The sequence below is a fragment of the Kryptolebias marmoratus genome, linkage group LG18 (genome assembly GCF_001649575.2).
Source record: "Kryptolebias marmoratus isolate JLee-2015 linkage group LG18, ASM164957v2, whole genome shotgun sequence".
In the NCBI taxonomy this organism is placed as follows: Eukaryota; Metazoa; Chordata; class Actinopteri; order Cyprinodontiformes; family Rivulidae; genus Kryptolebias; species Kryptolebias marmoratus.
The window spans coordinates 11,309,828-11,320,858 of NC_051447.1; the positions used below are offsets into that span (position 1 = coordinate 11,309,828).

General features: G+C 38.8%; 2 protein-coding genes across 5 annotated transcripts; both read right to left on the reverse strand.

Moving 5' to 3' along the window:
* Nucleotides 1-2,547: 2,547 nt before the first annotated feature.
* Nucleotides 2,548-4,658, reverse strand: LOC108235062 (protein mono-ADP-ribosyltransferase PARP11). Its single transcript, XM_017414786.3, has 7 exons — nt 4,486-4,658; nt 4,280-4,385; nt 4,128-4,197; nt 3,929-3,992; nt 3,283-3,416; nt 3,049-3,200; nt 2,548-2,953 (listed from the first exon to the last, which is right to left on the reverse strand). Exons 1-7 carry the CDS (start codon nt 4,576-4,578, stop codon nt 2,670-2,672), a joined length of 903 nt encoding a protein of 300 aa, XP_017270275.1. The 5' UTR covers nt 4,579-4,658; the 3' UTR covers nt 2,548-2,669.
* A 1,356-nt stretch (nt 4,659-6,014) lies between these two features.
* Nucleotides 6,015-10,869, reverse strand: LOC108235041 (protein mono-ADP-ribosyltransferase PARP11). 4 transcript variants are annotated; one of them, XM_017414755.3, is made up of 8 exons: nt 10,735-10,869; nt 10,270-10,397; nt 9,643-9,763; nt 9,398-9,473; nt 9,106-9,178; nt 7,443-7,570; nt 6,946-7,097; nt 6,015-6,854 (listed from the first exon to the last, which is right to left on the reverse strand). In XM_017414755.3, the coding sequence occupies exons 1-8, from the start codon at nt 10,766-10,768 to the stop codon at nt 6,538-6,540; spliced, it is 1,029 nt and encodes a 342-aa protein (XP_017270244.1). In that variant the 5' UTR covers nt 10,769-10,869; the 3' UTR covers nt 6,015-6,537. The 4 variants fall into 4 exon arrangements, with proteins under 4 accessions (XP_017270244.1, XP_017270245.1, XP_017270247.1 ...); XM_017414756.3 differs by having other exon boundaries at nt 10,273-10,397; nt 10,735-10,868; XM_017414758.3 differs by having other exon boundaries at nt 10,650-10,831.
* Nucleotides 10,870-11,031: the final 162 nt, after the last annotated feature.

The window sequence follows — 11,031 nt, forward strand, 5'->3', positions numbered from 1 at the left end:
TACATACCTGATTTGTTTGCCAATAAGTCACACAAACAATGAAATATGCTCAAAGTATTTATGTTACTCTGTACAATGTTAAATAAGCTTTAGGTAAGTCAAACATCGGAGGTGTTCATGAATAACAAGAAATTTAAACTGGATGTTGAAATGTTTAAAAATGCAGACAAAAAGGGATGAAATTCTTTCCAGTGTCCTTGCCTAGTTTTGATTTGATTAGAAACAGAGGAGTATAGTGACAGTCTGAGTTTATTTTCTCTGTCTCACACACACACATACACACACGCACACACAGATGAACTAATTGTAGTTGATGTTCTCAGAATCTCAACATGTTCATATCATCCAATCAAGCAGACATTAAAGGATTTGTGATAAAACACCAGACTTGGAGCAAACCAAGCTGTAAATATTTGAGAGGATATCAAACTTGGCTCTCACTTATTGACATGCACAGACCCAGATTCAAACATTTCTCTCTTTTTTTTTTTAAAATCTGCTCCAAGTTAAATCTGTGTGGAAATTATGTAATCAAAACAAACAGAATGAAACATGAGTTTATCCTGCACAGAGAGAAGCTCACTTTGAAACATCCATCTGTTGTGCCGGTGAGAAGAGCGAAATCCATCTGAAATGCTTTACTCAGAGATGTTAGATGTTTGTAGGCATTATTCACAGTTATGAGTTGATCTTAAACTCAAGCATGTGACAACAGCGACCTCTGCTGACAGTTTGAATAAAGTTCAACTCAGTCATGTTTACACCTTATCTCTTAGCGGAGGACAGGGGTAGGCAACCCTGGTCCTCGAGCGCCACTGTCCTGCAGGTTTTACTTGTTTCTCTGCTCCAACACACCTGATTTGAATAAATGGGTGATTAACAGGTTCTGCAGAACCTGAAGAGGTAATTTAACCACTGAATCAGGCATGTTGGAGCAAGGAAACAAATAAAACATGCAGGATAGTGGCACTCAAGGACCAGGGTTGCCCACCCCTGGTGCAGGACATAAACAAAACTTCCAAAGAAAGCCAGGTCTTAAAATATATTTATTAATGTTTATATTACTGAACTACCACAGCCTGTGAGTTCATCGAACAGATATATGAAACTAAACAACCTAAGAGATCAAAAACTCTGCATACAGACACTCTTTATTAGTAATAACTTATAGAAAACATTCTTTTCATAGTATATCTTTTGTCTTGTGTAAGGCTGTATGAAAAAGGGATCGCTACAGTCCAGAGTGGGGTTGAAGCTTTTGGTGTTTCCATCCATCCATCCATCCATTTTCTTTACCCGCTTCTCCATTCCGGGTCGGGGGGAGCTGGTGCCTATTCCCAGCAGTCACTGTGTGAGAGACGGGGGACACCTTGGACAGGTCACAAGTCCATCCCAGGGCCACATATAGACAAACAAGACAAACAACCATTCACACTCTCACTTACACCTAGGGACAATTTTAGAGTCATCAATTAACCTGCTTTTGGTGTTTATGCTGCTTTACTGTCATGACTTCCAACTTAGCCATCATTGATTCCACCTTTGCTTTCCTTCCAGTCAGTCTGCAGTAGAAGAGTAGAGGCTAACACACAAAAGTGTTCAATTATCAGGACATCACCGCAGCTTTGTCCTCAACTTTGGCGTCAGGAGTTTTGCCCTTAATAAACAAACCTCCTGAGATGAGACCCTCTCACCACCTGTGTTTAATGGTGAGAAAGCATGAAGAATAAAATTGAGATATTGATAAATTTGAGAAAACAGTCAGTACTTAGTATATTTATCAAAATAAAGACACAAAACATGCTGAGACGATCAGTTTGAACAAGCAGACCTGGGCTGAGATGTGTTCACGCAACACATCTGATCCTATTATGTCAATCCTATCACTGTTTCCTTTTTTTCCCTACATTTTTACAATCTACTTTTGCATTCGTTGTTCTATTTTAAACCTTCACATATCAAAACATTCAAGAGATTGGTGCTATGACATTTAAGTTTTGTACCTTTTATATTTTCCAGAATATTAAACTTTATTTGTAAATATTTTCTCCGCAGAAATATGTGGAAATCTTTTCAACTCCTTCAAAAACATTGTACTTTTTGAAATCTGCGTCAGCGTACTTGCTCTGATTTTTTGTTTTCTTACGCTGCGTTTAGCTGTTAGCTACCATTCTGCTCATTTTAGTCTCTGTTTTGCTACAATAAGCTACAGTTTTGCTAACTTTCACTTTTAGCTTTGGTTTTAGTCATTTTAGCTTTTAGATATTGTTGTTTTAATAACTCAGTTTCAGCTTCTTCAACACACTTCAGCAGTTGTTCATTCGCGCTACATTTTCACAGGAAATGCAACTCATCTAGTTTTCTTTTTTTTGGCAAATGCATGTGCAGCTAATGGCTCCAATATCTGTCTACATCCTCATCAAAAAACATAAGCAGAATTGCATTTGGGTCCATCAGTGTTCTTTGAAGAATTTCCGCAAATCTGAAATTGCACAAATTGTTCGTAAGTTATTGTAAACTAAAATGAAAATAATCCACAAGAGAGTCTTTTGTAAACGACTAATCCTTTTAAAATGAGAAAAAAACACATTTGTACAGTGCATATCATCCCAACTTTGGACTTTAAAAGTCATAACCCAGAAGGCCTAAATGCCCCTCACATGCTGCGTTCAAATAAACTCAATTAAATATTCAGGATATATCTGATTTGGATCAAATATAACAAATATTGTGGGATAATTGATATCATTTACACAACTGTCATGAGTGTTGTCAATGTTTTTATCATCTGGTTTTATAAACTCAGGTTGTCCAGCTATTATTTTTCCAGTTATTACTCGAGCTAAAACAATTATTTTAGTCTGTTGTCCTCTCCAACCAGAATACAGTGAATGAGTGGGGCCAATGTTGCTGTATTTTCCTGCATATGATGCATGAAGGGCAAAATATATTCCTACACAAAGAAAACAAAAAGAAAAATCAGATCAGCTGATGAAACAAGTATTTTAATTTGTAATTATGCTTAATGAATTGTATCAGTTAACTTACCTTTGCCATAGAGGTGGCTGTGTTGTCCAGCTAATCGTAAATCAAAGTTATATTTGCAAATACAGTCCAGATTTATTCGGTCAGTCCCATGGAAGAGTCGCCTCTCTGGAATATCTTTCGTGCCTCGAATCCTCATCAGTTGTTTCTTTTTTCTTACAGATACAAATAATGGATACAATGAATTTAAAGGGAAACAATAAAGCGCACAAAGATAAATTAAAAGCCCTTTCTTACCTGCAATATAATTCCCACAGATCAAAGTTCTGTATCCTTCTTATTGATAAAATGGATCTGTTCAGGAGTCCCTCGTGCATCACGTAATCTTCTACAGTCTTATACTCCGGGCTAAGTTTACTCAGTGGGATTACCTTTAAAACATGTCAAACACACTGAGTATGAGTATTTTCCAAATTTTGTTGATTCTCCTTTCCAGAATAGTCAGGATTTCTTTAAAATGTGTCATAATTGCAGTAGTTGCATTGAACATATAAGACAGAAAACTAATAATCTACTAAAAACACAATTTACTTCATCATTTGTTAATCTCTGCAGCAGCTATTAGAGCATTTAGATCAATAAACCTACATTAGATCACAAACTCTTGTCAGAAAATGCAAACATCTAATAAATGTGCTGTGCAAAAATACACGGACTACAGGTGTAACTGTACTGTTATTACAGTTTGCTGAAGCTAAAAACCACGACAGAGAGCAGAAAACAACTCTATTTGGTTTTGCTGCAAACAGAGATGCGCTCCAGCAGGGAAAAAGTTGAATATCAGGAAGTGAAGCTCCCTTCGAGTGGAATCCACCAATTTAACCTCTAATTGGAACTTCCTTTCTAAAAGAATTTGTGTTTACAAGGTTTTCTTCATCATCACCTGGTATGGAACTGTAGGATTAAAATGTTCCCAGAAGACAGGCGGTGCACTGAAACAAGAACAGCTGTGGGAGGAGAGTAGTAAAGCCTTTATTCTGCTGACAGTTTCACTTTCATTTTATGACAAACGCTACTTAACAGACTTTACTGATATGAATGGCCTCAGTTACTGAGTTTGATGTGGTGATAATGATTTTTACCTTTTTTCAATGTCGTAGCAGCGTTGGATTCTTCTTTGCCTCCCTGTGGTGAGGTCAGTATGCAGCATCACTACACAGAAGCACAAACTGTCAATAATTCCAGCTGAGTTCATTTTGAGGATTAAAAAAAAGATAACTGAATTGTAAGATACCAGAGAAATCAATCTTGTTTGTTGGGGATATTTCAAATGACGATTTTGAGTTTTTCAGGTAATAATGCTCTATGTCCTCGCTCCTTAGAGGGCTGTCAGGGTCATCCTGTGGAATAGGAATAATGTCACAAAATATAAACAACACTATGCCTCACAGCTGATAAATGACACGATTTGATTGAGATCCAAAACCAAAAATGATTTACCTCAAACTTGTGCCAAGTCCCACAGTCTGCCAGGTAATACCAGTACCACGAGGCATCTGTGTCCATATATTCTACTTCTCCAATGGCCCACATGATCCTGGAAAACAAAAAAATATATAACACCACAAAAAGAAATTACTAAAGAATGACCAAGTTCCTTTCTGCTCGGCTCTGGTAGCTTTTTAATCAAATGCCGTGTGTTTTCTGGATAATAAACACACCCTCCGGTGTGGGCTGGCTGATACCGATGACTCAGACACGAAACTGATTTCCATAAGTTAGCCTTGACAACCAAACACAGCATGTCAGAACAAACACCCCGTCACGACTGTCGAGCACGGTGGTGGAGTGCTGATAATTTGGGCTTGCTCTGCCGCCACAAGTCCCCGACCCAGGCCAACCAGAAACTCTTCCATAAACCAGAGGAACCAGCTAAAGCTCGGATGAAACTGCGTCATGTGGCGACAGGACAACGATCCCAAACACAGCAGCAAATCTACAACAGAATGGCTAAATAAGAGAACAGTTACGGTGCTCTAATGGTCCAAATTCCAGACCTTAACCTGATTGAAATGCTGCCGTGCAGAAACAAATACCCTCAAACCTTAATGAACTGAAGCAACGTTGTAAAGAAAAACAGGCCAAAACTCCTCCACGGTGATGTGCGACTGATAAGGTCATTTGATTCTACAAGCTATTAAAGCACGTGGTGTACTTAGTTTTGCACACACTTGTCCCTCTTGGCTTTGGTTTACATGCTGGAACCTGCTGTTTTTTTAGTATACTTGAAGTTAGATTTGAATAAATTTTAGAACAATGTTTCTGTCCTGATACATAAATTGTTCCCATGAGTGCACACACTGATAACCTTTTACTCGCTGATCACAATAATCTTTATTCCAAGATCTCAAAAAAAAAAAAAAAAAAAAAGAGTCGTACATTGATTCAACAAATGCACACAGAAAAGCTATTTTACATTGTGTTATCTTTTTACAGTACTATACATGTGCTGGCGACACTTTTATTATTGGGGTAATTTTACACCAGGTGCAAAGACAACTCGCTTTTTCCTCAAAGCAGTCATCGGGGTGGTGTTGACATCACACTGAGAAGATTGTGTTCCGAATGCGATGCCGTTTTCAGCTGAAGTGATGAAGCATCGAAACGTACGGACAGAAAAAACAAAAACTCAGAAGACAAAAGTCCTTTCACAGACGGAAGTGAGGAAATAATACTTGCACTGAACATGACGTTACACTTTTATGTCAACATGACAGTTTTAAAACCTTTCACAGAAAGGGCAAAAAGTGCACTGATATGTGGTCCAAAACAGAGGTAGAAGCATTTTATGACAAATAACAACAAAATATAAGCTCATAAAAATGGGTGACCGAGGAAAACCTGAACCCTTTTCCCTGACAGTAAGAAGGGCTCTGGTGGCTGCTGTTTTTGCATGCATGACTTGGGTCCACTTGTAAAAAGTATAAAAAAATACTGGTGCAGTAAAACAGTTTCAGCTGACTATGAGCCTTCAGGTTTCTTACATCTTTTTTTTTTTTTTTTTTTTTTTAAGCTACAGAGATTCTGAAGTCATACGCTGACAGCACATGGTACAAAAGAAGTTACCAGGACATGTTTTTGGTTTTATAAAAAAGGCATTTGCATGGCACTGCGGATACAAGAAACCTAAAATCTACACGGTGCAGGTGTCACGTTTTATTTTAAATCAACTGTTCAAACGTATGGAACGAGCAAGTACTGACGTGAAATTCAAAACAAAACCGTCAGTATTTGAATTTTAATTTGAACCAGAGAGTCTCGCCTTCGAGCATCTGTGCAGTATACGAGCTGTACATGATGTCTCCATTGTACTCAAGCCTTCCAAATGTCTCCAAAGGCACTGTGGACAAATTATGCTTTAGTTAGCCACTGAATCTGACCAAAATAGGAAAAGAAATATTTTTCAAAATGTTTCTTTTGCCACTATCCCACATTTGATTCTGAATATTGCCTCTTCCACGTTAGAGACTTCATAAAAAGAAGCAGAAAGAATCAGTAGAACTCAATCAGATACTCGGGGTAAATCTGATTGCTGTCAAAGATGACGTATATCTTTGGATTGGCCATATCGTCCACGCAGCTATCGTAAAAGTTGGTGAAGCTGGCGTCCTTTGAAGGGGGTCTGCAGTACATAGGATGACCGATGGTGTACTCTCCAACAAGCACTCTGGCCAGGAACATGGTCTTATAGGGCGGCTCGTTGGCGAATATCGGCGGTGCGAGTCCATGTCTCTGTAGGGTGGTGTTGTGTTTCCCTGTTGTGTGGCAGAATTTACTTGAGTATTTGGCGTCCCGGGCAAAATAGCTCCCTGTAGGGAAAACAACAAGATGTTAAACATTCAACAGATGAGGTGAAGTGAATTATTTCTTCCTGTTACACCACAACACAAAGGGATGTACCTTTGCCATAAACATCGCCATGACTTCCTGTCAGCCGCCAGTCAAAGTTAAATGTACATATAGCTTGTATGTTGCTGTGTCCTGTACCATGAAACAGCATTCGCTCCTCAATATCCAGTGTTCGCTTGACTTTTCGCAACTGTGTTTTCTTCCTTAGGGGAGAACACAACACAGAGTATCATCCCGGTTTTTTTTTGTTGTTGTTTTTTTTACAAATATTAAAAGCTACAGAATGACTGATTTTTATCAGCCAAGGTAAACTCACTGTGGGTTCAAATGCTGCAACTCTAACAGAAGAAAGGATCTACCTAGACTAAGGCTTGGAAGATACAGAACTGTTTTTATTTTTCCCCACACAGTGTCTGACTGGCAAGTTTAAATAATTCAACCGCTACATGAAACAAAACAAAATCACTACAATCAAATTACAGTCACTGCAGAATCCTCTGCTCACACTGCAGAGTTGATTCCCATTTATACCCCACACAACTGCTTACCTGCAGAAAAACTCCCATAAGTCCAAGTTCTGAATCCTCTGGATGGTCTTTATCGGATGATCCATTGTCCTTTCGTACAGCCTGGCAACTTCTTTAAACTCATATGTGTCTCTGCTGAGCTGGATGAGCTGCAAAAACACAATCATGTGAGTTAAACAGCAAACGATAAAACAGATTACACCTACACTTCTCTTATTTAAAACACGGAAGAAATTAAGAAAATGAGGCTGACTTTGATGAGTAATTCAAGAACATGGGGTGAGAGATGACAGCTCTTCTGGGATTGTATTTAGGCATCAGGTCTGGACAATCAAAAAAAAATCCAACTAGGCTTTTGTAGCCTGAATGAACAGACACTGCTTTGGCATGAGGACATCTATTTGTCGATTTTGTCTGGGTCACCACAGCCATGCAGAGTACATTCTGACATCTTGACTCCATTCATAGGTCACAGTAATAATCAAACTGAAATAGTATTTTAATTGGTAAATGTTTAACTTTTAGATATCTTATTGAAAACTTTGTAAAGAATCTTAAACTGAAGCAAAAATGTTATTTTCAATACAAATATTGTTTTTTTTTCCTATTGCTGTCTGACAAAAAAAAAAAAGGTATTCCTTCCTCTACAGGACTATGGTGACCTGCTGCACATGCATGCCCCTGCTCGGTGCTTGCACCGATTGGACATCATTTACCACAGCGCTTTGAGGTTTGTTACAGGCTGCAGAGCTCTGACACGTCATCGCACCCTGTATGCCAGAGCTCAAGGGTCTTCCCTGGCCCTGCGCAGACTCACTCGATGGTTTATTTTTATTTAGAAATCCATTCTTGGTCTGCTTCCCCTCACTTTTTGTCAATACATACCATTTGAAACCAGCAACTACTGTATTGTCTGCACTCAAATGGCTCCCTCTTATTGACTGTCCTTAAGGTCTGCATTAAACTCAGAAAACAGGCTTTTATGTTCTCTGCCCCTGCAGCCTGGAACCACCTGCATCTAGAACGTCAAGAACTGATCTCAGTTGGGACTTAAAAAAAAACAAAACGATGAAGGGTTGGGAGGCAGACTTAATTAGTTTCCTATCTTAATCAAAACTTGCTTCCTATGGTCTGTTTGAACTTTGCTTATGTAACTGGACAGTAACTGTATGCTTTTATGATGTGTGTTTCTTCTGCCTTTTTTTCTTTTTATCCTGAACTTCAATCTGTATTTGATCTTGAAGTTGGTGCTGCTGCCTTCAGGGCCAAGGCTCCCTTGAAAAAAGATCTTGTTATCTCACCTGGTTAAAAAAATGGTTAATAAAAATAAAATGAATAAACATGTGGAGGAAGTCCTGATATTCTGTTATTTTCTGTTGCACCAGTTTATTTTTGCCAAATGGCTTAGCACAGGGGTGGGCAATCCTGGTCCTTGAGGGCCACTTTGCTGCATGCTTTACTTCTTTCCTTACTCCGACATATCTGATTTAAAGGTTAAATGACCTCTTCCTGTTCCGCAGAAGCCTGATAATCACCCATTGATTCAAATCAGGCGTGTTGGAGCAGGGAGACAAGTAAAACATACAGGATAGTGGCCCTCAAGGACCAGGATTGCCCAACCCTGGCTTAGCATCATATCTGTGTTCTATCTTCTCCAACCTTTTGACCTGCCTGTATTTCTTACCTGATAGGGCTCATCTGTGTTGATTCTCTCCCAGTGACAGGGAACAGGTAAGGCCAGATTATCACAAATAAACCTGGTGAAGGATAGAGAGGGTTTAGTAGGTTAAAAAAAAAGGCTTGCGGAAATAAAAAATGTCAAATTCTGTTTGAGAAATTCCCTCATCTCTCAGTCCTTGCTTTTTGGAAAGGTAAAAATTCAGGGCCAGCAAGGAGCTTTACCTAAAACTTTATCTAACTTTCTCTCTAGCACCTCTTCTTTGATAGCATGTAATACTTTAATTAGTAAATCATACCTGAAGCCAGTTGCTGAGTGCAGGGAGCGTTTAATTGGCCGTTGTTTTCCTGTTGTTACATTTATCTGTCGCATAGCTGGAGAGAAAGTTAATAGACATTAGAGCTGCAGGAGCTCCAGAACATAAATCAGAGTTGACTTTAAGAAATACTTCTACCAGAATTATGCGATTGAGTTTTTTTAAAACACATAAATTTTGTCTTTCACCTGAATCATTATCTTTATATTTTTAATGCCCCGATATACCTGAGAAGTCCAGTCTGTAGGTATACTTGGCTGTGTAGAACTCCATGACCCCACGCTGGTTCCTGTTGTAGCACTGCTCAATCTGAGCGCTGGTCACTGAGCAGGCCGCACTGGGGTCGATCTGACAGAGACATAAGAGAAGACCAGACCTGAACCCTTCAGAAAATCCACTGAGAGAAAACATATCAGCAAATACACTCGTAACTTCAAGGATTAACATAGAAAATAATTTTACATAAAACTTCATGAAAGGTTCTCAGATATGAGATTAAACTATAATGGGAAAAAAAAGCTAATTTATTTTGGGGTACAAACACCAAACTATCAATTATGCAATGGATAAATTAAATAATTGTTACTTAAAATAATCAATATTTTAGGTTTTTCCAGTTTTATATTTCAAGTGCCTTTATCACTTACTACACAGAAACTGATCATTTTGTAGGCAAAATATAAGTACTGCTACGTGGACCTCAACCAAAAAGGGATACAGGTCTGTAATACTGCACAGATTAGGATTTAGAGTGCACTGCAGTCTGGGTGACAGATTTTGCAAGTTTTCTGATCAACTGAAAAGCTTGCAGTACTGCATGAAAGGGTTTTTAAAAGTTGTGGTTTGATGCGAACTACCTCAAACATGTGCCACACGCCACACTCAGCCAAGTAGAACCAGCACCAGTTTGGTTCTGAGGTGTCCATCTCCTCATTCTCTGTGGACTCCTCCTCTGACGATCTGATGGCTAACATTGCTAAAACTGATGTAAACACAAGAGAACACACACAGTCACAGTTAAAGGTAAACTATTACCCAAACACAACAGAGGACGACGAGAGGCCTAACAGTTAATTCTAATGGTCAGAAAAAAACATAACGTTTGTGAGATGTATATTCATAAGGGCATCTCTTTTTGTAAACAAATTCAAACATAGACAATGCCATATCGAGCTAGCTCTCATTAACTGCAGCTGCTGCACCCCGCTTCCTGCCTGCTCTGCGGCTGTCTTACCGGCTTTTAGCCCGCCTCTAACTGGGTCTTCCTTGACGGAATATAAACTTTTTACACATTGTTAATAAAACACAAGAAAACCCACTCAAACTGTGTGTATTCAGGTGACTAAATAGCATTTTCTTTCCTCTTCTAGTGCGTTGTTTACTTTTAATTCCGGATTCGTCACATAACTGACGTCATCGCGTCGCTCTGAGCGAGAACGTCAGTCTTGGTAAAGTTGGAGCACTGCCGCCCCGAGTTTGTCCTGTCAGGCACACAACTCCTCAGAAAATATTTTAGAAAACCCATGCAATACGTCATTATAATTCGAAAACATGACATTTTAAAACTTCACATTATCTTATTATAGCTTTTTAGTCTTTTGATATTTTTACTGTGC

Excerpts from the sequence above, each read along its gene's own strand:
- LOC108235062 (XM_017414786.3), bottom strand. The coding sequence starts at position 4,578 with ATGTGGGCCATTGGAGAAGTAGAATATATGGACACAGATGCCTCGTGG. Across the intron at positions 4,386-4,485 it reads GGACTTGGCACAAGTTTGAG|GATGACCCTGACAGCCCTCT; the intron begins GTAAATCATTTT and ends CCTATTCCACAG. Across the intron at positions 4,198-4,279 it reads AAACAAGATTGATTTCTCTG|TGATGCTGCATACTGACCTC; the intron begins GTATCTTACAAT and ends GCTTCTGTGTAG.
- LOC108235041 (XM_017414755.3), bottom strand. The coding sequence starts at position 10,768 with ATGCTATTTAGTCACCTGAATACACACAGTTTGA. Across the intron at positions 10,398-10,734 it reads CCTGAATACACACAGTTTGA|TTTTAGCAATGTTAGCCATC; the intron begins GTGGGTTTTCTT and ends TGTTTACATCAG. Across the intron at positions 6,855-6,945 it reads TGGCGATGTTTATGGCAAAG|GGAGCTATTTTGCCCGGGAC; the intron begins GTACATCCCTTT and ends TTTTCCCTACAG.